At 41.2% G+C, this 24,826-nt stretch overlaps 1 protein-coding gene across 1 annotated transcript in view; it reads left to right on the top strand.

Annotated features, from left to right (window-relative positions):
* Nucleotides 1–306: 306 nt before the first annotated feature.
* INPP5F (inositol polyphosphate-5-phosphatase F) overlaps nucleotides 307–24,826 on the top strand; it is a 41,145-nt gene continuing 16,625 nt past the window's right edge. The window contains exons 1-6 of the mRNA XM_032116485.1: nucleotides 307–513; nucleotides 15,204–15,284; nucleotides 21,891–22,027; nucleotides 22,720–22,848; nucleotides 23,438–23,605; nucleotides 23,832–23,888. Of these exons, the coding sequence (XP_031972376.1) occupies nucleotides 417–513; nucleotides 15,204–15,284; nucleotides 21,891–22,027; nucleotides 22,720–22,848; nucleotides 23,438–23,605; nucleotides 23,832–23,888 (669 nt within the window). The 5' untranslated portion in view covers nucleotides 307–416. The remainder of the gene's footprint in view (nucleotides 514–15,203; nucleotides 15,285–21,890; nucleotides 22,028–22,719; nucleotides 22,849–23,437; nucleotides 23,606–23,831; nucleotides 23,889–24,826) is intronic.

Below are 24,826 nucleotides of genomic sequence, written 5' to 3'. Positions count from 1 at the left end.
ATCGAAGGGGAGCCGGGCTGAGGGGAAGACGCTGAGGGACCTCCAGGGTCCGTCGGGCAGGTCAGGAGCGCAGCCCCACCCCCGCAGCCCCGTCCCACACAGGCCCCGCCCCTCAGGCCCCGCCCCGCTGCGCCGTCCCTTTAAGAGCGCGGGGGGCGGGGCCGGCCGCTGTCACGTGCGGCGGCGGGAGCGGAACCCGGGCTCGCGCCCGCTCCTCCCGCTCGCGCTCCGGGGCAGCGCCCGCGTGCGCGCCCCCGCGCGCGCCCCCGCGCGCGCGCCTGCTCGGGAGCGCGCGCCCCGTGCCGGCCATTCCCCCTTCCGCCCCGGGGCCGCGCGCGGCGGCGGGAGCGGCGGGAGCGCCCCTTCCTCCCTCTGTCCCTCCGACCCTCTCTCCCGGCGGCTCCCGGCGTGCGAGGATGGAGCTGTTCCAAGCCAAGGACCACTACATCCTGCAGAGCGGGGAGCGGGCGCTGTGGTGCAGCCGGAGGGACGGCAGCCTGCAGCTGCGAGCCGGTGAGACCCCCGCGGCCGCGCCCGCTGCCTGCGCGGGGAAGGGCGGGCTGGGACCCACCCGAGCGCCGGGGCGGGCGGGGGGCGGCGGGGCCGGGGCGCCGTGTCCCCGGCGGCACCGCGGAGGTTCGGTAGCGCTGCCCATCGCCCCGCAGCTCGCAGGACCAGCCCCGGCTCCCCCCGGGCCGCGGGAGGTCACGCGTGTCCCGGGGTCCCGGCTGGCGCGTTGCTTTCCCTCTCCGCGAGTTTGTTTCCCGCACGATGAAGCAGCGCTGCCCCCGCCCGGGGCTCCGCGCCCGGCGTGACCCGAATCGGTGCCGGTGTCGAGAGGCACCTGGGCGTCCCCGGGGAGCATCGCGGGGTGCGAAGGGCCGTGTGGGGCCGGTGTCAGCCTTACATAAGGAATGCTCCCGGTGCATGGGCACTGCGTCTTCGGGCAGATGTGTCCCGTGGTCGCCTCTTCCAGGAGGAATTGAACAGGTGGCTACACCGGGTAGGGACTGGGTGAGCTTAAGGTCCATTCCAAGCTTTTGACGTTCTGTGATTCTGTGGCTTCTAAAGTGCTTCTAAATTTTTCGGTGATTACAGGCTGTGTAAGCGACAATTACACAGAGCTCCACTGTGTATTGATGTAAGACTGAAGGGAAGGCAAACAGAAATTGAGATGAGTTGTGTAAAAGGGAATTTTGAAACAATGGTAATTATCTTATCCTACCTAGGAGGTTAGTCAGTAAAGGTGTCTATAAAATAAAATGCCACCCGTGGAAATTATCTTGCTTTGTGTAATATTGGCTCCCATGGCAGGGGGTTGTAACACGATGATCTTTAAAGTCCCTTCCAAGCCAAAGCATTCTGTGAGTTTTTTCATTCTTTGTGTTTCTGATGCATAGCTTTGATGCAACGGACCATGCTGACCCTGCTTATATGTGAAAGAAATTCCAAATAGCTGGGTATTTCACCAAACATGTGGCAGGCTGCACAGATGTTACTTACAGCTTTCTAAAATTGGGATCTGTGTTAGGCCAAAAAAGGTGGCTAAACATGTATATGGCCAGGTTGGCTATCTGAGTACGGTAGGCTTTATGAGCTTCTGTGAAAGGCTGGACAATCTTTAAACATAAACATTGAATACTGTTGTTATCTGTGTTTTTCCAAAGAACTGTTTTTCGCACAGCGCTTTCTTGTTATATTTTCATCCTAGAGTTGTGTCTTCTCAGCGCAATTTGTTTGCGTCTCAGATAAAGTTGCAATCTGTCTCAAGTTAGCATGACTAACTCTTGTCCATCAACTTCGCTAATCCAGCAATACTTTGATTTGCAAGAGATCTTAGAAAATAATTGATGTTAAGCTATCAGACAGTACTGCTAGTCATTGAAATGTGTGCTTTCACGGGGGGAAAACCCCTCAGGTTTAGGTTTGTGATGGTTACAGCCATCTGCGTGGGCATAAAAGCTCTTACTTGACCCACAGTAATTAAAGCACTAAGTAGTGAACTGTAGTTCTGGAGGCTGGTGTTTGATAACTTTAACTTTTGAAAGCATCAATCCCTTGCTTTCATGCAGCCATTGCTGTGTTTTATTTTATCTTGATGTCCCTTTACTTCCTGGAGGCTTTGCCAGTGCCCAGCAGTTTGTCTGCCTGCTGTTCCAGCAGCATTTTGTCCTTAGGCTGCCTCTGCATTTTCAGGCAGTTTACATGTGATCCCTGTTGTGTGTGACCTGCAGATTAACGGAAGGTAATGTGATATTGAAGTCCCTTGGTCTGCTTGAAACTCTCAATTGGTAGCAATGCTTTCCCATTTCCACGTGTTTGCAGCTTTGTTTTTCCAGCCCTGTCTGTGGATCATCTTCTTGACAGTGGACTCCAGGGCTATGCAATGAAGTGCCTTAGTACTGAAATCCTTAGGGTTGAAAGTAAGCCCAAGAAAGAAACAGTTCTCTCACAGGAAGTGTTTCTTGGATCAATAGCTCTTTCTTGTATTAAGACAAAACTGCATATCCTCAAGTTTGCAATTTTATTACATTTGACCATTTATTATCAAGGCTACTGCCCGGAAATGAGTAGATGGATTTCTGTGTGATGAGTCACTGCCATGTTAAAAAAAACCAAAGTCATAACTTGTGTTCATTGACATGTTTAATAATCTGTCAAAAGGCTGTGATCTAACTATGTGTCTCTGCTTGGTTTTGGAGGCTTTGGTTTTATTCTGTCTCACAGGGGCTGCTTTGAATTAATCTTTGCACGTTCATGGGTTGAAATAGATAATACTGATAAACCTTGCAAATCATTGCTTGAGATGGTAGGTCTGAATCTAAAGAGCTGATGCTAAGCTTTAAAATACTCTCCTTCCTCAACTGTAAAGGCATGTTCAGGAATTTGCTAATGTTGAAAGCTGTATTTCTGACCTCTTTGGATCATGCAGATTAACAGCTTGAATTAAAAAAAAAGGCAAATAATCTTGATAAATATTTGCCATAAGCAAAGTCTGAGGTTGGCCCTCATTTGAAGGTTGTCAGCCTGTGTTTACAAGATGTTGCTGGGGTTTTTTTATTCTCTAAAGTGAAAGCACTAATGAGTCACCTGCAGGAAATCCATTAATCACTTTGGCATCATAGATTTTTTTTTTTCTTTTTTTAAAGAATTTGGCTGTCTAGAGTGTACTTTTTTCAGTGTAGTGAAAAAACATGTGCTGTTCAATCATGCCTTAAATGCCTTACATCAGGTCTTGGTCAGGATTTCACTCTGGGATTACTCTGTTTATGCTCTGTGTGGCTTCTCCTGACTGGCACTTTTATACAGATTACAAACATCGTTTTATTGATGATGTTTGTATAAATTATGTATTTATATCTGCATATGTATACATCTATATATGTGTGTGTGTAAAGGATAAAAAGCATTGAAGACACAGAATTCTTCTCACTGTTTTTTTAGCAGCACAAAAAGGATTGAGACTGTTATGGTGTGAAAGCTTCTATTATCATTGTGCTGGCCTTGATCATATTCCAGGCAGTAATGTCAAATAAGATTGGGAACAGTTGCTACTAAAACTATTTCTTGTAGTTATGCTGATTCCCAGCACTCTATAAAAAAAACCTACCAGATTTTGAAGGATACACAGATTGGAATTAATCTAACACAGTTTTTGGGGGTGTCATGCTCAAAGACTCCATTGCCTCCACCAGTAAGAGTGAGATAGGTTAAGCTGTATCTTACCTCTAGAACTGTAAACTAGAGGCAAATGAGCATTTGTTTGTTTGAAACACTTTAGGAATTTATTGTTACAGTTTTCATTTTTATCTGTTGAAAATGGTTGTGAGTCAGCAACTGAAGCAATGCATTTTAAATACTTTTAGTGAGGGACATGTTACCAAACAGTATTTTCAGAGGAGCAGGGGACAGATTTCAGGTTAAGTGTCTTAGTCTGATAGCGTGAAATCATGTCTGAATCACAAATTATAAGGCTGTCTAATATTCCAGCTGTGTGCTTGCCTTACTCCTCAAAGGCATTGCAGGAGTTGTGTAGAAATGACTTGTCAGAATTCCTGAGCTGTTCTTCGTGTCTGTAGACTGGAGGAGGAAGTTTCTTTGTGGGAAGTCTGGAAGTGCTCAATGAAGGCCTTGAGCTAATGAATGGTGTAAGGAGTGATGCCACTGCCACCAAAGCACGTATTGCTAAGTTTAAGTCTACAGAGTAGTTCTAGACATGGCTCTGAGGGGTGACAGCCTGAGTGTGAAGTCATGCTACTGAATTATTTCATACAAAATTGCCTTCCTGAGTTTCAGTAGTATGTCTTGGAAACTGCCTGTCTATTCTGGGAAATGAAATCCACAGGAGGCTGTAGCTTTAGAAATATTCTCTCCGTATTTCAAGTTACTTCATAAGGAACCTCAAGCTGTTTTTTGACGCCTTTTTAGCTGCAATGGGTACTGCACTGTTTCTCACCCTTGCTTGCTCATTCTGTTCCCTCTTTTCCCTACTCTTTCTTGGTTGTCAGCACCACGTACTTGTGGCGTATGTGACAAACCAGATGTCAGAACTGATCTGCATTAGCTGCAGCCCAGCGAGAACGTAGGCTGAAAAAATCCTCAGCAGTTGGGTCCCTGTTGCTGCTTTTTCCTTCTTGTGAAAGGTAACAGAGGGGACCAGGGGAGTGGGCTGGGCTGCTCTATATCCTTCGTCTGGTTAAATATTGCATACATTAGTCACTGTTGTAGCTTCTGACTCTGAGACAAGATCTTCATATATATTTCTCAGAGGGAAATTATTTTTTACTTTTTGTAATTCCATCCATGATTCTTTTTATAGAGCATGGTAAACCCAAAACTGAGACTTAAGTGGGTTGACAGTGTGTTACAGCCTGGCCTGGTGAGAATTAAATAAACTTTGAGGTGAAGTGTTTACTTTCCTGTTGAGTCTTAGCAGGTGATGAGTTGAATATGACAAGGGTGTTCCTGTCTCTTTTTTTTTTTTCTCCTTTTCCTTCTATGAAAAGTTCTGAAAATGCCAAACTTGTCCCAACTCAGATGTGTAGATGTCTTGGAAAGCCTGCTCGTGCTGGAATGACCTGAGGTTTTAAACACATGGAAAGCTCCTAATGCTTGATATCTTGATATTCTGGTGTGGCTGGTTAATTTTTTTTTTTTTTTTGCCTTCCCTCTGGAATTAAAATGAATCTAATTCAAGTGGATTTCTGTGGCTTGTATTTTGCTGGCAGAGGTGACTCATCTTTGATCTCATGAGTTAGTATTAACTAAATATTGAATAGGAAATTGCAGACTAACTGCAACTAAAATAATTAGAACAGAAGACACTGATTTCAATTAAGAAAGGTCTGCATCTGTACCAAGGGCTTGTGGTTTTTTCATCTGAGAATGCTGTTATTCTTGTTAGGTTGTTTCACAGTTTAATGGTGTGGGTGATATTTCAGCTGTATATGCAAGGAAACATTAAAACTTTAGTGATTTTAAGTTTTAAACTTTGAACTGCAGGAAAAGGCAGCCACTTGTTTGATATGCTGCTTGTGTTCTTTCAAAACAACTGTTGCAGATTGGAATGGGATAGAAAATCAAGTGGTAGGAATGGAGTATCAAGAGGAGGAGAAATTTTTGGTTGTATTTCTAGAGGAAGAATTTGGAAATAGTGCAAAAACTGTTTTTTATTAAAGTTTGGCTTTAGTAAACAGGAATATTAATTCTTAATCTATTTTCTTGCTCCAAACATCTTCCCCAATAAAAACTGGGAGAGGACTTTTTGCCTGAAAAGCTGAACCCAAATGAATGAAATACCGCTTGAAACACTGAGGTTTTCCTTTTAAGGGAGAAATCTTACTTGAATAGAGCCCTGGAGCAGTGTTTGCTGAGTCTCTGAAAAACTGAAAACAAGGCCCTTGAACATGCTTTGAACTGGAAAACAGAATTCTGAGCCAAATTTAAAAGTAAATGACCTTGCCCAAGAGGTAATTGCAAAATGTGAATGGCAAATATGCTGGTCTGTCATTAATTGTTATCTTTCAGTTTTTTTCCTTGTCTGCTTCTCAGTTAAGGAAAAACAGCAACTTTTGCACATACGGGTGTGTGATGGTTAAGTTTTTCCCTGTATTTGCATGTCTTCCAGTAACATTTAAAAAATATGTTGCTGCTTGTTGTCTGAGTAGTCAAATTGTTCCCAACAGTTAAAAAAAATAATAAAGGGGGGAATATATGGGGGGTGTGTGGTGTGAACTCCTGTCTGTTCCTGAAACATGTGCCAAGTTTTTGAGTATAACTCCCTTATTTAGTGTTAGAAGTGGTTGTTTCCAATCCATAACTCTTTTTGTGCTTTGAGCCTGATAAGTTGGACAATTAGAGAGAAAAGTTAATTATGGAGTCAGAAGAACAGGTGACAGTGAGGGAAAGCTTTACCTTGCTTAGACTTGGCTCACACTGTAATTCTCTCATGGCTCTTAAGAAGCATTAGCATAAGTCAGCTCAGTGATTAGTAAAACAAACTAATTTCCATAATTGGGAAATTCTTCTGCTCAGTTATTGTTTATATTGTGATTTTTTGAGGCTAGAATAGCTTTCTTGCTTTCTTCTTTCAGTATAGCTGTAACTGAGCAGACCTTTAATAGAGAATCTTCAGAATGAGTGAACATAGTGTTTAAGCTGACAGTTTTGTAAGTAGGTTTGAATAAAATCTTTCTCCTGCCTGATTGATAGTTTCCTTCTTGCAGAGTAAATAGGATTAAAAAAAAAATGCAGACAACCTACTGCTTTCTTAGCTTTAAGGGTATATCCTCAAACAACTTGAGCTTTGTTGAAATACCAGCTAAAAATGGGAATGAATGTGTGTTGGTGTGGAATAATATTAATTAGTGCAGTGTTGTTGCTTTTGGAAGGATAAAACATTTTTTCCTTTTCTGTATCACTTCTGAGAAAATGCATTTGCTAACAGAGTTCAGCAATGTGAAGAATAAAGGGAAGCTCTAAAGTAAAAAAAAAAGCCAAACCAACCAAGCGAAGAACCAACCCTCTGAGCTCCAGTGGCTTGGCACTGATTTGCATTTTAAGAGTCCCTGCTGGGTGGTTTTCTGAATGGTATTTACAGGTTTGTGGAAGGAATGTGAGGAGCTGATTCTTAGTTCAAGTGGTAGAAATGCACATTACCACTTGTTGCATATATTTAGCCACCTCTCTAAAGACCACCTTGTGGGTGCTCAAGGCAGTCCATTGGGGGTGTTGGAAGAAAATATTTTGTACCGTTAATAAAAATAAACAGTGTTTTAAAATAGTGTTTATTCACCCATTAAAAACATCTAATCTTTTGTGTGTTTTATAATGTATGCAATGTAAATGAGTTACATGTTCTACTGGACTTATAAATAAATATACATATTTGGGACACGTCCTGATTTATTTTTTCTTGGTGTGGTACTTGATAAGAAAGTTTGGAGGCCACTGATGCACAGGGTCAGATTCTGTTTGGAGCAAACACTGGTAACAGCAGTTTGTTTCCACTTCTAGTACAGGAGTTCCTTGTGTAATTCCATGTAACATTGGATACTCTCCAGACAACTGAACATTTCCCGTATGTTTTCCAGTTTCCCAAGCAATGCCTGGTGACTCAAGGGATTTTCTGACTGCACCAGAATACAAAGAAGTATTTCTTTATCAAGATGAGTAGTAGGAATTCTTTTTTAGGTACTTTCTCTGGGACTTGCATCCTGCCTTGGCAGCAGCAATACAAATGTGTATTGTATGCTCCCATCCCCACTGCTTTAAATCTGTCACTAAATTGTGCTTGACCTGTTTGTGTTCATCCAGTCTAATGCTGAGATATTGGAGAGAAGTGTCCCAATAAATGAAATAAACTGTTTCATTTTTCTGAGCTCAGCTGGGGCGGTGTGTGCTCTGCAGTGTGCCGGGCTCCTGACTCAGGCACTGTAAACCTTGCACTGAATTCCTGTTTGGAAAACATGCTTTCCATGAGGGGAGGATAAACGGGTGCTCTAAGGAGGCTGTGAGGTGCAGCAGGAGTGAGAGAATTAGGGGGGATTTTTTCTTTTAATCCTCCTGGTGTCACCCTTCTGTGGGCTCCTTACAGCAGGGCCAGACTGGGGAGCAGTGGTGATCCCATTTCTCTTCCAAAGCAAAGCATTTCAGCTCTAAGTGATGGAGGGCTCTTGGGACTATAGCACCTACAGACAGCACAAGCTGTATAAATGACAAATTATATTTAGTCAGGTGATTAGCTGAAGGGATAATTTGTTCAAAGTTTGGAGGGGAATATGCAAGTAAATAAAGTTAACAGTTCATGACAATTAAGAGCTTGTAGTACTAAATGTCTTAATGCTCCATCTTCCTGCAAGTAGCTTGAATACAGTTTTGGAAATCTGTGTTGAAAGGAAAGCTCAATTAGCCTAAGTTTCATTTGCATAAGTAGTAATTTATTTCCTCCAAGAGAAAGAAGTTCAACTTTATACTCTTAAGGCTTCCTAGTTAATTTGTAATCTCTTAATCCTGGCTAAAATTCCAGAACACTATTCAAAGATGAGCTGGGACTTGGAAGCAGACTTTCTTTTGAAAAGCCACAGGACATCATAAAGGTCAAGTAATGCTAATAATAAAGTCTTACAGTTGTTTTTGATCTAGAGCAGACACGGTTTAAAGAAAAAAACACCCGAAATCTATTTAAAAATAGTATTGAAGCTTCTTCCTGAAAATTAACACTTCTGGTGTTAAAATTTACGTTAGCAGAGGTGAGGGATTTGTTTTGGCTATATATATAGTGAGTTATCCTGCTTTTATTTCTTGTAAATGGATATCTATGGCTTGTGTCGAATGGTGAAAATGATTGAGAATTAGTGCTCTGTCAGACTCCAGGAGGACTTTATGAGAAATGACCCATTAATGTCTGTGCTTATACACTTAGGTGTAACCTGAGGGGAATTCAGTGATGGTGTGTATGTTTTTATGTCGACTGCACTGTCGATATAAACACTTTCTAGCTGAGGTTCATTCCCAAAGGCCAAGAAAGAGGGAGATAAGGGGTGCATCTATGCCCTCTGACCTATAGCATGATTGGAAGCGAAATAGTTACAGCTACTCAATGGATTGAACCAGGCAGCAGCTCAGTAGTATGGGCTGGATTCAAATGATAAGAAATTTAATCTTTTTTCTTCCTGCCTTTTCCAAAGGAAGCTGCCAGCCTGCCTCCCCAAACTCTTCAGGCTTGCCTCCAGCCATTCTGTGTTGAGCAAGTGGTTTATCCCAAAGCAGCAGTTTATTTTCTTATCAGACTTTGTGCCTGACCTTGGATCAACTTAGCTGGTGGTAGACGGCAGAAAGAGCCAGAAAGCAGTTTTGGGTTTTGATGCTCTTCCAAGTTGCTTTTGTATCACCTTTATCAGGGTTATGTTTGCTGTAAACACAAAGAATTAAAGAGACTTTATCTGGTGTTGCACGGCTCTGCATCGCTGCTGGTGAGCTCTGAAGGTGGTGGTGGAAGTCAATCACATCAAAGCTGGTTTTGTTCTGAATTTGGGGCAGAAGTTCTGTTGTGCTGCAATTGAATGCTGATACCATCGCTGTGAATGGTAAATGCATTGCAGTGATCATTAATCTCTGACAGGAATCAGCAAAAAACCCCAATATTTGTTTCAGTAGCTTGAATTTATTTAGTAGGATAAGGCAAGGAATGAGCAATTTTGTACTTCAGGATGGAAACTTAGTGAGCAAGTGTATACATCAGAGTGTTAAGGCCTGTCGAACACTGGCAGTTCTATCAAATTTAAACACACTGAGGACAGCAGAGAATGCCTCAAGTCAGGAAAGGTCTTCCATGGGACTCATCTCACTGCTCGTAGTGATTCTTTTTGGACACAGCTTCTGACTTTGTTATGAGGAACAATGACTGTTTTGACACTGCTCTTTTATCATCAGCACAATACTGTAAGAAGTCTGTTTCAACATCATTGTGTTGCAGTTTAAAGCTGATAAGTCTTTATTCCTGGCTCGCTGAGGTTCAAAAGAGGACTAGTATGACATTTATAGGAAGATAAATTTGAATAGGGAATCAAGAGTAACTATTGATAAATTGTATTTCACATTATATCTCAAAACATTGTCTGAATGTGTAAGGAAAATTCAGTGTTTCCTTTGATAGAGCCTTGTGGTGGTTAATATTTTTTGATAGATTCCTTAAAAGAGAAAAAAGAATCAAACTTGTCATGAGTTCTTTCAGCATTCAACAGTCAGAAATGTGGCCAGGTCTCATGTATGCTATCTGAAAACTTTTAACTGAGGATTTTCAGTTTTGTTTTGTATGGTTATTTTCTTTTTATGACTTTAAGAGGATGTGGATACCTTCTGTAACATTATCACTGTCTACCATCTTAGGCTGCCTCTTAAACTCGGTAAAATATGTTACAGTTAAATACTAACCTGCAGGCTTGCAGTTAACTTACTTGGGTCTCTGAATCTTTACTTATGTAATGATTTTAAATATAAAGTGGTTATAATTCTCAAGGATACAAGATAGTGACTGGAGATTGCTGCTGCCAGATTTACCAGACAGACCAAATGGCTGCAAGGGAACAGTCTTGAACAATTTTAGTGTTACACAAAAGTTGGAGACAGCTTCTTCCTATACAGAGTAAATAGGAGTGCACTCAGCATGAAAGCCCATCTTTGGGGGTTCATGAGGGAATGATAATTAAATTTAATTTGTTTAGTTCATCCATTTCCTGTTTCCAGAGTGCACTCCACAGGAGCAAGAGGTTCATGTTGGTATTTACTGTAGTGGTATTTATTCAGCATGGTTGGGTGTTGGCTCTGAGCTGGGGTTGTCACACAGGAAATCGAACTCTAACCAACAACAAAGTTCTAATCAGAAGGTTGGAACCAGATATATTTTATTTAGTCAGAACAACTGGCTTGCTTCTGTGCTGTCACATAAACTTTCCTGTAAAAAGTCCTCTAGAAATAGTGTGAGAAAAACAAATTTTGTGATGCTGTCACCAAAAGGAAGTCAGTGTGATTCTGCAATTGGTCACAGCCTGTAGGCATTTCTCCCATAAGACTTCTTTGCATCTAGGTTTTCTTGGACATTGAAAAAAACATGTTTGTCTCCTTATATGTTGCTAAATAGGTATCTTTTTTTTCCCCCTATGCTCTGCCTTCCCCATGGAAAATTTTCTTAAAGCAGTCAGCCTTTACCATTAGTAGCTTGATAATCACACTTATCTCAAGAGCCAGTGCTGCCCAGCTGGTGGATCCATATTTGCTGCCTTTAAACTCTGAAGGTGGAATATGCATTTGATTCCAAATGCATTCTCATCTTTTCCAAAGCTTGTCTGTACTTAAAGTTTAGAGCCTTTTCTCATTGCGTCTCTACTGCTGGCGTAGTAGGATTCCTGTAGAAGTCTTGGATTGTCTGGTGCTGCCTCTGTCAGAGGAACCCACAATAGAGCAGCTGTGTAAGACTCACTTGTCTGTGCAGTCCCGTTATAACACCAGTTTTCTTATGTCCTTTTACAGGCAGGTCTAAAGTGTTGTTTCCTTATTCCTCTAATTAAAACCTTGTTTCCTCATTTTTTAATCTCTTGTAAACTCCTAGAGGAAGGCTCTGGATAGCAAGTGAGGTTTTCTTGCTAATACCTTGTCACAGCAGGAAATCAGTGTTTTAGAAAGACATAAAAGGTCTTCTAGATTACTAGGCTTATAGTAGCCACGGTTAACCTCCACTGATTTGGTTCTTTAAATTCTTCCTGTGCCTGGCTTTGTTTGCTGCTTGATACCTCTGGCTGGCTTTTAGATATTGTAGTGGTTTGGCCCAAAATACTCATTGCTGTTTATCTGCTGTGAGATAAGAATTAGGAGAAATGCAAAGCAGGCACCAAACTTGAAAGAATATAAAGAAGTTTATTAACAGACCTAAAAGAGGGGGAAAAAAAAAAAATTATACCACCTTCAGAACTCTCCTCCTCCCCCCACCTTCTTCCCTTCTCCCACTGACAATGTAAAAAGACAACCCTTAAGATGTTTAGTCTGTTTACCACTTCCATAATAACCTTGTTCAGTCCATTTAGAAAGAGAAGTCTCTTCTTGCTCATGCTATGAAAACATTATCACAACGAGACAGCCGCCCACTTCCAAATATTGTTCAGTCCATTTAGGAAGAGGAGTCTCTCTGCCTGCGTGTGAGTCCTTTCCCCCGACTTGCAGCTTTTCCCGCAGCTGCTTTCGAGGGTCCACTCTTGAAGTTTTTTGGGGTACAGTTTTAAGGTTGAGCCGTTCAGAAACAAAAACAAAGGCCCTTCTCCTTCTCTGGGAGCAAAGGGTCTTCATCATCTTCATCATTAGGACTGTCTCTGGGAGCATCTCTAGGAACTGAGGTTTTCTCCTTTCCCGTTTGGAGCAAAAGTCCTCATCTGGTTCATCTCTCCCTGTCCAAACTTCTCATGCAATTACAACTGCGTCAGCATCTGCCTATCTCAGCGCAGGTGCTTTTGCTCACGAGTTGAACACTCCACCCCCCATATCTTCATGAAATTACAATAGGATACTCTGCTATATCATAGCTTCACAACAGAATTTCAGCTTTAAGCATCTCCTCTCTCTCTTCCCTCAGGTTTTCAGCTCTTCACAGCAATAAAAGGGTTACTCTCACCTCGGCCTTGCAGCTTTGCAGCTGGAATGTTGAATTTTTCTTATCGCAGTGGAGAGGGGGGAGAGCCGAGCCGCTCCGGCTGCCCACGGCAAGGCAGTGGGGGGGTTCCACGGCTGGAACAGGTCCATGGCTTCAGGACGGCCGTGGCCCGGCCCGGCCTGGCCCAAGCAGGGGCTGGGCCCGCTGGCCCCCACACGGGGCCCGCAGCCACCTGTCCCAGCACCGGAAACGAGAGAGAGCTTGGGGGGGGAGTTTGCCTATTCTTAAGTGTGTATCACAGAGGTGATCACAACTTTAAGTGGCTTAGAGAATTGTCCATATTCAAACTGGCCAGCTGATAGGTTCTATCAGTTCCCAGAGGAAACTGTAAGCACCCCTTAGCAAGGACGTCCCTTCCGGGACTATGCTTGCTAACCTATGACATTCTCCACCCCTCACCTCTGTGAAGACACATTTAAGAATTATTATCAAAATTACACTCAACTTCTACCATATTCCACCCCTAGATAGTTCAATACAATTACAATATAAGTTTCTCACTATCATGCTACTTAACTTATGACTTAATACTTGCTTTGCCCAGTATTCCTCCTAATTAATCATTATCTCACAGTTCTCATCAATTGCCCGCATTCTCCACCATTTTGTCGCGGGTTCGGTTTGAACCGAACCGGACGTCCCTTCTGGGACTATGCTTGCTATCATGGTCGAAATATGAGTTTAAAGCTAATTACTAAGCAAGAAGTAGATGAAGTGTGAGACAGTGCAGCTCTAGAAGAGTCCCGGGGTGAAGACAAAACTGGGATTGTGTGGGTGAACTGGGAAAGATGGTGGAGGGTTTGGGAGTGAGGAAGGCTGCCTGTGTTCCTCTTTGCTGATAGTGCAGATTTCCCACTCAGCACAGAGATACTCCCATGTGTTTTTTGGAGTGAAACTGAGCTCAGGCTGTTCTAGAACTTTGTCTGAGCACAAATCTGTCAGGAGGATACAAGATGTGTTCAAGTACTTCAGCAGGGATTGAGGGTACATCAAACCGTCAGCTCTGTCGTACCCAGCATCACTGATTTCCTGATGCTCAACTGTGTTAGTCTCTTTAAAGTCCATTTCATTCTGGCATGGGTCACACAAGGTTCTGTGCAGATCAAGTCACTGTCCAGAGCACTCCTACAGAGAAAGGAAGAACCAGGAACTTGGTCCAGCCTGGTTACACACATTAATTGCAGCCCTGCACTGCTGCTGCAAATATTGCTTTAAATTCTACTGCTGTGGGCTTTTATTTCTTGCTTGTCTGTGTCCAGGCACATGTGATCCATCCCATTTAATGAGTTCATTCCAGATCTACCCTGACTGCAAACCGTTTCTGTTGTAGCTCATGGAAGTACTTGTATTAATGAGGAAATTAGCTGACTCTAGTGTACTATTAAATGTTGTGCTGGAAGCTAGGAAAAGAATGTTCTTAGAATATCAAGGTCTTAGTTACAAATGTTTCAAGGATGATTCAGTGTTTTAAAATAAGTATGTAAAGAAAATAATCATACTATCAGCTGTCACCTGCAGATGTCAGATTTACAAGAAGAATGAAGGTATTGTAGGTAAGTGTTTTTATGTAGATGATTTATACTCTTGCGCTGTGTGCGTTTGTTCTTTCAAATGTTCATCTACTTACACCAATAGCTAAGATATTTATTTGTCTGGATGTTAAAACTGGAGAAACTTTTACCTTGGAACAAGTGTGTTTTGGTGAATAATAACAAGCTTGTCCTTCGTGGTATAGAAAAACCTCTTTTCCTTTGAGATTTTTCTCTCCTACACAGTTGTTATTAGCTTGTAAGTATTTGTTTTCACTTTAAAGATTTGAATTAGGAATTTTATTCTTTGCCCCACTCTCAAATCCTTGAACAGGTACTGCACCACTGTTAGAAACTCATTTTCTTCCTGCTTTCTCTTCTACTTCCTAGGTGGTTCACTGGAATTTGTTAAGAGTAGAACTAGAAACCTAAACCTTAACTTTGTGTACTTCGATATTCCTTGTAGTTGTGGAGAGTGTTTTAACAAAAGAGGAAGTGTCTGTGTGTGCATGTTTATAGAAAGAGGATGTGAAAGTAATAGTAATTGGATACAAATGGGAGAGAGCTGGGAGTGCAAGTCAACATCTGCTGGGTTTTGAAGCTGTGCTGTTAACTCAGTGACCGCTATTCAGTTTCACTACAGCCATGTAAAATTTTGCTTACGTCAAAAATTCTAGTGGTTATTAGGAGAATTAAGCCTCCATTAAATTCAATTACTGTACCCCAAAGCTACTTTTCCCCCCTCAAAAATCTGGAAAATATCTGTGATAAGGGTTTTTGTTGGATATTTAGTCATTTGGTCATAGCTACTTGGTAACAAGCAAAAATGGAAGTGTGCATCATCTTATTATTGCTGGAATCATTGCACATGTTCTACCCTCTAAGGTGGGGAAAGTGGAGAGGGTGACTGTCCCTGGATTAATTGTCCTGTTGAGTTTACTGTTTAAAACCAGGAACTTTGTTCTTTTTTGCAGCCACTGATCTTCTTTTGGCTTGGAATCCCATTTGTCTGGGCCTGGTAGAGGGAGTCATTGGTAAAGTCCAGCTTCATACAGGTATGTGCTTTGTTCTGTTTTGGTGGGTTTTTATTTGTTTTGTTTACTGCTGAACTTCTGTGATATTGCAAATAATACTGCACAGCTCAAATGGAATGATGTAGTATTCTTTGCTCTGGAGGAGCACTCCTCAAATATGTGGACTTGTCAAAGTGATTGTATTACAGCTGCACATATAAATTCACTCTGCTCTCCAGTGTATGTATTTTGATTTGACACTGTCTTGTAAAAATAGAGAACTGCATTCATAAATAATAGAAGCTTGTGTTTGAAGTTCTTTCTGAAGCTCTATGTGGGATTTATAAAATTCTTAAACTTTTTGGAATAATCCATTCAAGGAGATTCCTGTACAAAAACTAATAAAGGAAGTTTTCACAAAAGTATAAGGCCTGAATTCTTGATGCTGTATAAAAACCTGAATAAGAATTGCTACCTTGCTACAGGAATATTTGAAAGCAAAAGAAACACTTAAGCTTGCTTGCCATTAAATGACAGCTATACAATTCAAGCAGGTGTAGAATTCATTGTTATTTCAATGATAAGCTTGTCTCTAACTGATAGTAGTAATGTTTTCCTGTAAAATAAACTCAGTACTCCTTTTGCTTTATCAGCTGCAAATTCCTGTAGCCATAATAAATATTTATTTTGATATATACCAGCTTTGTCCAGAAAGATACCTCTGCTAATAGAGCTCTGGCTGTCTATTTACTGGCAGGTAGGAAAGGTAGCCATAAACTCCTGCTGTGTGCCATTCTTTTTGGGAGTGCTTAGACCCTGCATTTAAAGTAGTGCCTGGCAATATGATCAATGCAGGTAAAGTTTCAAGTGTGTTCCAGGAGAGCGGGATGGATTAAATGCTGAAATGGATCAGATGTTTGTGGTCCCTTGAATAGAAACAGATTGGTCAGGATGGCAGCATCCTACTGACAATAATGGGATGGAGAACAGGGGACTGGGACACCCTGGCATGAGTGTAGGGCAGATTAGTTGTAGGAACTGTGTGACTCCAGAGGTACTGACACCCCTGGTCCTGTTTCTGGGAGTAATAGTTCAGAGCCCATCTCTCCATGAAGTTCATGACCACATCATCTTTCCAGTTGCATCACTTCATCTTCTTTGAATTTCACCTGATATTTTTGTCTGTGCTCAGTCTACAGATTTATTCAGCCACCCTTTTTCAGATCTGGTGATATGAAATGGTTCAGACTCTGCCATCTCACTTTCTCTTCTCTTCATCCAGGTTGTCTGTGCTATTCAGCACGTGCTGTCCATGATGAATGATGGCTAAACTCCAGTAATGACCTTTTTCTGCTGTGGGAAAATGCTCAGTGATTGGTTCTGACACATGTTTTTTGTGTTTGTGTGGGGTGTGGTGTTTAGTTTTAAGACCAGTCCCTTGGGTACACAAAAGCCTTCCCTCCCCTTCTCTCCGGGGAGTCTAGTTATAAAAGCCTTTGAAAGGGGAGACCTCAAATGCTTTTTCTGGAAGGTTTTTTAGTATGTTGTGGCCACTGAAGATCCTTGCATGTGTGTTTATTGTGAGCTGCTTCCTCTGCTTATGAAATCCGAGTTGAAACTTTCCCCAGACTGTGACACTTCAATAGGTGTCAGCTTGCTGTTGTCAGGTAAATTAAGATTATCAGGTAATAAGACTGATATCTCTTCTTTCCATGTGTCCTATAGAGCTACTGAATCAATTAAGATCATCCAGGCATTCCACTCAGTTGCTGCTTAGGCCAGTGGAAGTGTTTTCTTTTGTCTCTGCCTTGTTCCGATGACACCATCACAAACTGTTCATCCTTTTTGTCGTAGATATTCTGGTGCTTAGTGATGCAGCTGTCCTATAAATGGTGTTTTGTTTTCTACCATTAAATGTCTGAAGAAAGATAGCCTCCAGCTATTTATCCTTGCTCTTCTTCTGAGAACTCCTTGAATTTGCTGACATTTCCTGATGACTGTCATCCATCAGGCTGCAGTCACAGTGAGAGGGCTGACTGAGATGTCTTACATAGGTCTCTTCAAACCTGCTGTTTTCAATAAAAAATTCCTACTTGATCATATTCGAGTGCAGCTTGATGTTATCCTCACGCTGACTCATCCGGCAGTCTGTAACAGTAACCTGTCTTCATTACTTATTCTTGTATCAATCTTTGTCACCTGGAAACTTTATCAGCAGAAGTTGTATAAATATTTAACATTGCTGGACCGTTCTGTCCAGACTCAGTAGGAGAACTGTGCTTCAGGAGCTGGGTGAAATGCTTTCTCCACAGAGCTGACCTGCAACAGGATGACTTGCTGCTCTGATTTATTCTCCCCTGCCCCCAGGTTATGAGGATCAGAAAACTTAATTTGAAGCTCATTTGGTGAATTTGGGCTTGTCCTGCTCAGAGCCTTGTTACCAGCTGTTGTTGAAAAGAGGTTTTAAAAGTCCTTAGCACACAGAAGTGCTGGAATCTTCAAATGCCTTTTTAAGTATTGGAGTTGCTACTGGTGCACTCTAGAGCTGTCACTAAGCCTGTATGCACTTGAACGTTTTGGACATAGACCCTCATATGAGCTTGAAAGATTTGCTTATTGCAAGAATGCAGGAATTGTCTAAGGTGACCTTGAAATGTCCCTGTAATCAGTCATGGACTGTCTGTAATTTAGCATTGGCATACCCTTGCCAATGAGCTGTAACTAGGAATGGATTTTAATTTACTCTTTAATCTTGCTGGTTTTATTGCTTGCCTCATACAGGAGAATTTGTAGGAAAGCTGCTGTGACAGGGAAGCTGTCTCGTAGAAACCAGCTAGCCAATTTTACATGGTTTACTTTTTAATTCTTTAAAGAATTTTTGACATGAGGGAGCAGTTGTACCTCTGAACATAACAGTATGCTCACATTTGAGATTGAAATCTCTTTAAAGTAGTATTTTGTTCTTCCCCAAAGTGAATTTTCTTAAACATTCAGATACTTTTTTTTTTGTTGTTGTGTGTGGGGAGCTCAAACCCAAACAATAAAACCTTGGTTGAATATCAGAATGTAAGAATATGATCACTTACCATTTTCTGGTCCTTCCTAAGATAACTTGTAAGAAAATGCAGAGTAGCAAGGGGAGCAAAAGGAAAAGGTTTTAGGATGTATTGTGGAAATGTTACTGAAACAGATAATTGCACATTTTCTTGGTAAGATGCACAGTTAAAACTGTCTTTGCATGATCTTCCCATGTAGAGGCAAACACATCTCTTGCATAAAGCACCTCCTTTATAGAGTATTAATTCTGGTGTTCAGTATATCTGGATATAACTAAAGCTGGATTTTGTAACCAGTTCCAGCAGCTGCCACTTAACACAATCATTTCTGCCACAGCTTCTTCTGTTTCTTGGTCAGAGCCCATCCCTGTGCAGTGCAGTGTGTGTACTTGTATTCATTTGGAGCATTCTTCCAGTGCTGGTTAATTATGACCCAGGTTAAATGCTGCTGACAAGTTTCCACAGACTCTATAAACAGGAGGGAAATGGGGTTCTTTCTTCCTTATCCCCAGCTTTTTTTTGTTAGCATTCCACTGAATCTTGATAGAAACTACAGGCTGTTCAGCATCTGAAATCTCTTCACTGAGATACAACTGAATTTCCTGCAATCAACAAACTAAAGCATTCTTTTTGCATGCTGCCAATTTTTAAGTTGTTCAAGTAACAAAAAGTATGAAAGTGGTAGCATAGAATTTCTTGGCTAAAATCAAAATACTTGCAAAAAGCAGCATTGTTAGTAAACTCATGTACAGTTTAAGAAAAGCTACTGCAAAAGCATTTGGGGAAAGTAAATGCTAGATTGTTTGGGAAGCATTAGAGAAAAACAGCTGACAGTGTTGAAGCAACAGAGGAGTGAATTTCCATTTTAGTGAGGAATGAGAGGTGATAGCTTCCTTTGGATGCAATACATCAAGCTAGTTGTGGCCATCTGCTCTGCCGTAGTTCATAAAACACTGAAAATGAACATTAGATCCTGAGAGATGACTTGAAACACGCACTTTTCTGGAATGGTGTACACTGTCCTGTTCTGCTGTGCACGCCATCCCTCACATGTTGAGCAGGCAATAACTAATCTTCTGTGGAATTGCCTTTTTTTTTTTTTTTTTTTTTTTCCCTTTCTGACTGCAGAAGCACATGCTCTATATTTAGGGATTCAGTTACTTAAAAATTGCTGGCTATTATAATATGCTGCTTTTATGGTTATTGTTGAAGCTTTTACTTCAGGGCATACTTTATCTGCATAATTACTTCCTGACTGTTTGCTTTTGATCTGCTGGGGAATTCCTGTTTTCTTTCAATGTTCCGTGGCTCTGGCGATAATACAAAGAGTTTTGCAATGTACACCACGACATTTCAGTGCATTGCAAAATGACAAAAGGATACTCAACTCACTTGTCTGTATTAAACTCCTAAGTTCTTGTTTACTGCTGCCAGGGTTTGTTAATCTAGGTAAAGGGAAGACTGGGTGGAGATTTTTCCTTTTCTGGTTTTTTACTGTGGCATATCTGCTCAGAAGTGCCTTTACCTTATACTTATCTCTAACAGAACCCTATTGATGAATTCATTGGAGCTCTAGATGGTCACCTTTCTTAAAAGAGTGTCTGTTTTGTTTGTTGACATACATTGGTGATCTCCTAGGAATAAATTGCGTGGCTAACTTTCTGTAGGTGGGAATAGATGAGATTATAGGGCTGCCCAGCAGGAATATCTGCCTGGATGCCCTGTTGTACTTCCTTTCTGTTAAAAGCTTGGATTGCCCTGGCTTGCCAGAGGCTGCTGGGTTTGCCTACTAGAAAGCAACATAAAAAGGGTAGGCCTTCTTCTCATATGAGCTGATAGGCATCTCTTGTTGGTGGGTTTGGCAGCATTTCAGTTTCTCTTCTTCAAAAGGGTTTTTTTAACCTATTCATTGATCTTCTCACTGTTGCATAAAATCTGTCATTTTCCTCAGCTTCCTTTTTCCCATGGCTGCTAGATAGGATGCTGGGGGCAAAGGCAGGTGTTCTCCAAGGCATGTTCCCTACACCTGCACAGAGGAGCTGTTCCAGCACCTGCTCGTCAGTGATGATCACTGTCTAAGTGGCATTTGCTGACACTCCTGTCCTGATTTGGTATCCTTTGATGAGTTTTAGGAGATTGTGCTTGTGTGACAGCTTGGAGTAACCTGGTCCAGCCTCAGGGCTGGCTCTGCTTGGTCAGGGTGATGCCCTGAGATCCCTCCTGACCTGAAGTGTCTCTGATCCTGCAGAGATTATGATTCTGCTGCAGTGTTCAGGAATAGCACGGGACTCCCTTTACAGGATCATGTGTATTAAAGAAGTGGTGGTGCATGTCTTCATTCCCCTTCCCCTCCTCCCCTTTTGGGAGGCACCCTCTGGCTCTCACAGCACGTGTGTTGTTATGAGGATTTGAAATTTCTAAAGGCTTCTTAATACCCAACATAAACACAGCTCTTTTTTAAAGGCAGTAATACAGAATCAGAGGAAGGAGTGCAGTGTTGTAGCACAGTTGTCTGTTGGCAATGACTGTTCCTGTTCTTTAGATAAAAGCAACTGCTGGGGTTTTCTGTGTTTTTCTTAAGCATTCAGAGGATAAAATACTGTTTAGAATTTACTGAGCAAGGAGACCAGGCTTTGTATTTGCTGTAGAGCTGCTAAATAGACTTTTCAAAGGCTGTATATCATATTCAGAGTATAATGCATGACACAATCTGCCATCACAAGTGTGGGAGCATATTTAAGTCTACCACAGCCTTTTATGTATTTATATCACCTTTTCAGTTCAACTCAGTTGGCTGCTTCTCAGCTGGGAGAAGCCGTGAGTGTGTATGTTTGTTTCTAAGGCTTTCTCTGCCTTTTCCATCTCCCTTCACAAAACTTTTGCTTTTGACTCCTAAAAACCCAGCATTCAACTACTGCTGTAACCAAGGGGTTGAAATCTAGGAATGTCCAGGCACTCTTCAGCAGCCAGTGGGAATGTTTGCTCTGTTTCCCTGTCTCATTAAAGTGTGGGTGCTATACCTGCGAGTGCTGTGGGCTGGAGGTGTATATGGAGTGCACCCGTCACCAATATCTTCATTAACTTTAATCTCATTAATTTCTCCACCACTTTATGCACCTCAGGAATGATTTCATGAGCCCTTAAACATGTGTAAACTGCTCATCAGATTTCTTCACTCATGAATCTCGTAATCAGATGTTACCTGTGTCTCTCTTGTTTGTACCTCCTGTCATGTATCAGACAGCAAAGGGAAATTCTTCACTTGCTGTCTGAGCTGCAGCTGTTCTCACACTGTGCTGCCATTAGTGGAGTGGCCATCATCCTAGAGATTGCTGATTGCTGTAGGGGAAGCAGGGGTAACCTTAATGTAAGTCTGTGAAATAGTTAATCTTCTTATTATATTAGAGACTGAATAAATATTTTTCAGTTTTGTTTTTTTTTTCTTTATTTTATTGCAATGCATAATAACAAAACACAATAATAACAAATCATCATTCATTGGATTCTTCTAGACAAATGCTTTCTGGCACACTAATCAAAATAAATGCCTGGCAAGACAAATAAAAGCATCTGCTGATCTCTTTTTTCCCAGATTTACCATGGTGGCTCCTTTTAATTCGTCAGAAAGCATTGATTGGCAAACTTCCAGGAGATCATGAGGTTTGCAAAATAACAAAGATTGCGGTGATTCCACTTTCTGAGACAGAACCTCAGGATCTGGAATTGGAGGTATGGCTGTCCTCAGGGAACTCTGACTGTCCCCCTCCTGCTTCAGTGAAATAAAAGTTAAATGCCTCTTGTCTTTTTTTCCTGGTATAAGCAGACATCTTGAATATTTTGTGCTTTTTTTTAAATACTTTTTTTTGATTAAAAGTATTTTTTAAACAGAAATCACAGGTTCTGCTAGGGAGGGAAATTGCAACAAAATAATACCTAAATTTCATAAAGATCGCTGAGAATACCACACAAGAACAAGATGTACTGAACCTGGAGAAAGTATATATTTTTTTAATGAATCCTTTGGCTTTTATCCCATTTTGGAATCTTAATTCTATAGCTTGGCTTGAAGGGAAATCCTTACTTCAGATGTTGCAAATTTTTTTTTCCCAGAAGAGAATGGATAAAGGAGCAAAAATAAAAATGAATAGTGGTAATGTAATTTGGATGGGAAGTTGAGGTGGGTCTGGGCACTCAGGTGATGTCAAATTGAGGCAGAGATTCTCACAACCACAGGAGGAAATGCCTTTTACAAAAAATGGTGACAATTAGGCTGTAGATGGAAACCTGGATGTTTCCCCTCTATTTCAGTGTCTCCCCTAGGTTTCTGGACATCAAAATCTTGCTTTTGTAGACTTTCAGTTTTCTTTGAACTTTTTAAAGAGTATTTAAATGTTGGCTTTAATTCAATGTCATTATTTTAGCTTTGTAAAAAGCACCACTTTGGGATAAACAAGCCAGAGAAGATTACACAGTCCCCAGATGACACAAAATTTCTGCTGAAGACTCTTACTCAAATTAAATCTAATGTGTCTGCTCCAAATAAAAAGAAGGTAAAGTTTTCTACTTGGTTTTATTTCCCAAAATGTTTAGTTTACAGTTCAAAGGATGTGGTGGATGAATACAAAGACTTTAAAAAAAAGCCCCAGTGAAAAACTGCAGAATGTGGAACTACTGTCCTGATACCCACTTTGATTTTTAAAATTTTTTAGCTGTGGCTCTTCTGTGGTTTTTCATTTTGTAATGACATAATTTTGGCAGAATTGCTAATAGAGTTCTTTTCTACCAGGATTAGCTTCTAGTGAAGTTCTAAACTTCTAGAAATTGCTTTGCCTAAGTATCTCTTGTGATGTAGAATTGGACTCAAAATTTAGTGCCTGTTTCCTCAGAGAACACCATACAATCTCATCTAACTGCTTTTAACACAATAGTGGCTTAGATTAGGAAGTCAAAACAATAGTTATTAAAATTAGAATTATATTTCTGAGGCTGCTGTCTCTTGTGTTTATCTCTGCTGGGAATTTTAAGGTCCTACTCATCACTGGGAAAATGCTTGTCCTGCAAGGTTAGAAATGGAAAATATGACTGGAGTCTTTTTCACTCACAGAGAGAGACATAAGAAAGCCATTTTTTTTCTTTCAGATTAGAGAAAGCAAAGAGAAAGAGAGACTGGAGAAGAGATTATTGGAGGAGTTGTTCAAAATGTTCATGGATTCAGACTCCTTTTACTACAGCCTGAGCTATGACCTGACAAATTCTGTGCAGAGGCAGAGCGCCTGTGAGAAAACCAACTTACCCCTGTGGCGAAAAGTGAGTGCTTTGTGTTTGCTTCTTGCACCTGGGAGATGAGCTGCCCAGTAATGGGCATGGTCCAAACCTGGCTGGTCACATTCTACAGCAGCTGAACCCCTTGTCCTGTCACCAGCTCAGGTGCAAGGAGACACAAGTCTGCAGCAGCATGACCTGGAGTGTTTTATTAAAAGCACTGACTTGTCCGTACAGCCGTGCAAAAGCTGCCCTTTTGTCTTTTAAACAGGTGGATGACAGATTCTTTTGGAACAAGCACATGATTGAGGATCTCATCAGCATTGATGTGAGTCTTATCTCTAACGTGTATTATGAGAACCATTCTTTAGCTTTAGTTGAAATGTTTGCTTAAGGCCTTGTAGAAGTTTGATTACAAACCTGCTTGGCAGACAGGTCAGGATCAGGGCTGTGCCTTCTGTAGCTGAGCAGCTGGCACTGCCCTCTTCCCCCAGCCAGCCTTCCAGTCAGCCTGTGATCATTTCTAAGGAGTGAACTTCAGCTAAATGTAAAAATTTATTACAATAAAGTAGCGTAGAATAACTTGGTATGATATGTTTGTGCTGATTTCTGAAGGTAAATTTGAGTTGTAGTCTTATGTGAAATAGATTATTCCTGAACAGAGCTGAACTTGATAATAAGGAGGAGCCAGAAGAGAAATAACCTCTGAATTCCAAAGTTTCCCTGAGATAAGATTTTGGTCCTCCACAGTGGAGAATAGTGTTTTTTCTTCTTGAGCAGAGTAGCTGATCAGTGTAAAAACAGTGTAGAACAAGTTGTTCTGAACAGCTTCTCAGAGTAAATAAAACATTTTCCTGGCTAATGAGCACATAAAGAAACAGAAAACCACCACTCTTCATTCAATGTATGATCTTCCATCACTTTAAATTGACCTTGTAGATCAAGGACTAAGTTGCTAACTTCTGTATGCCAGTTTAGGCCAAGTCTAATTTTCTTTAGGGATGACAGGAAACATCTTACCTTATGCCCTGCTTCTCTTTCATTGATAATTATCCATAATGAAATGGCTATGGAGTCACAGCAGGGTAAACCTGTGCCCTCTGTGAAAAGTTGTGTGTAATGCAGGAGTTTAATGAGTTGTATTTTTCATGTTACAAAATATAAATGAATAACTTTGAGTTAGTGGGGAATTCAGATCTCAATGCTGTTTAGGAAATGGGTGTTTTAGGGTGCAGAGCCCTGAACCAGTTGTCTTGGGGACTAACT

This window comes from Corvus moneduloides, chromosome 8, assembly GCF_009650955.1.
Source record: "Corvus moneduloides isolate bCorMon1 chromosome 8, bCorMon1.pri, whole genome shotgun sequence".
Taxonomy (NCBI): Eukaryota; Metazoa; Chordata; class Aves; order Passeriformes; family Corvidae; genus Corvus; species Corvus moneduloides.
The sequence above is the reverse complement of the archived record's forward strand: the minus strand, read 5'-3'. Positions and strand labels throughout refer to the sequence as shown.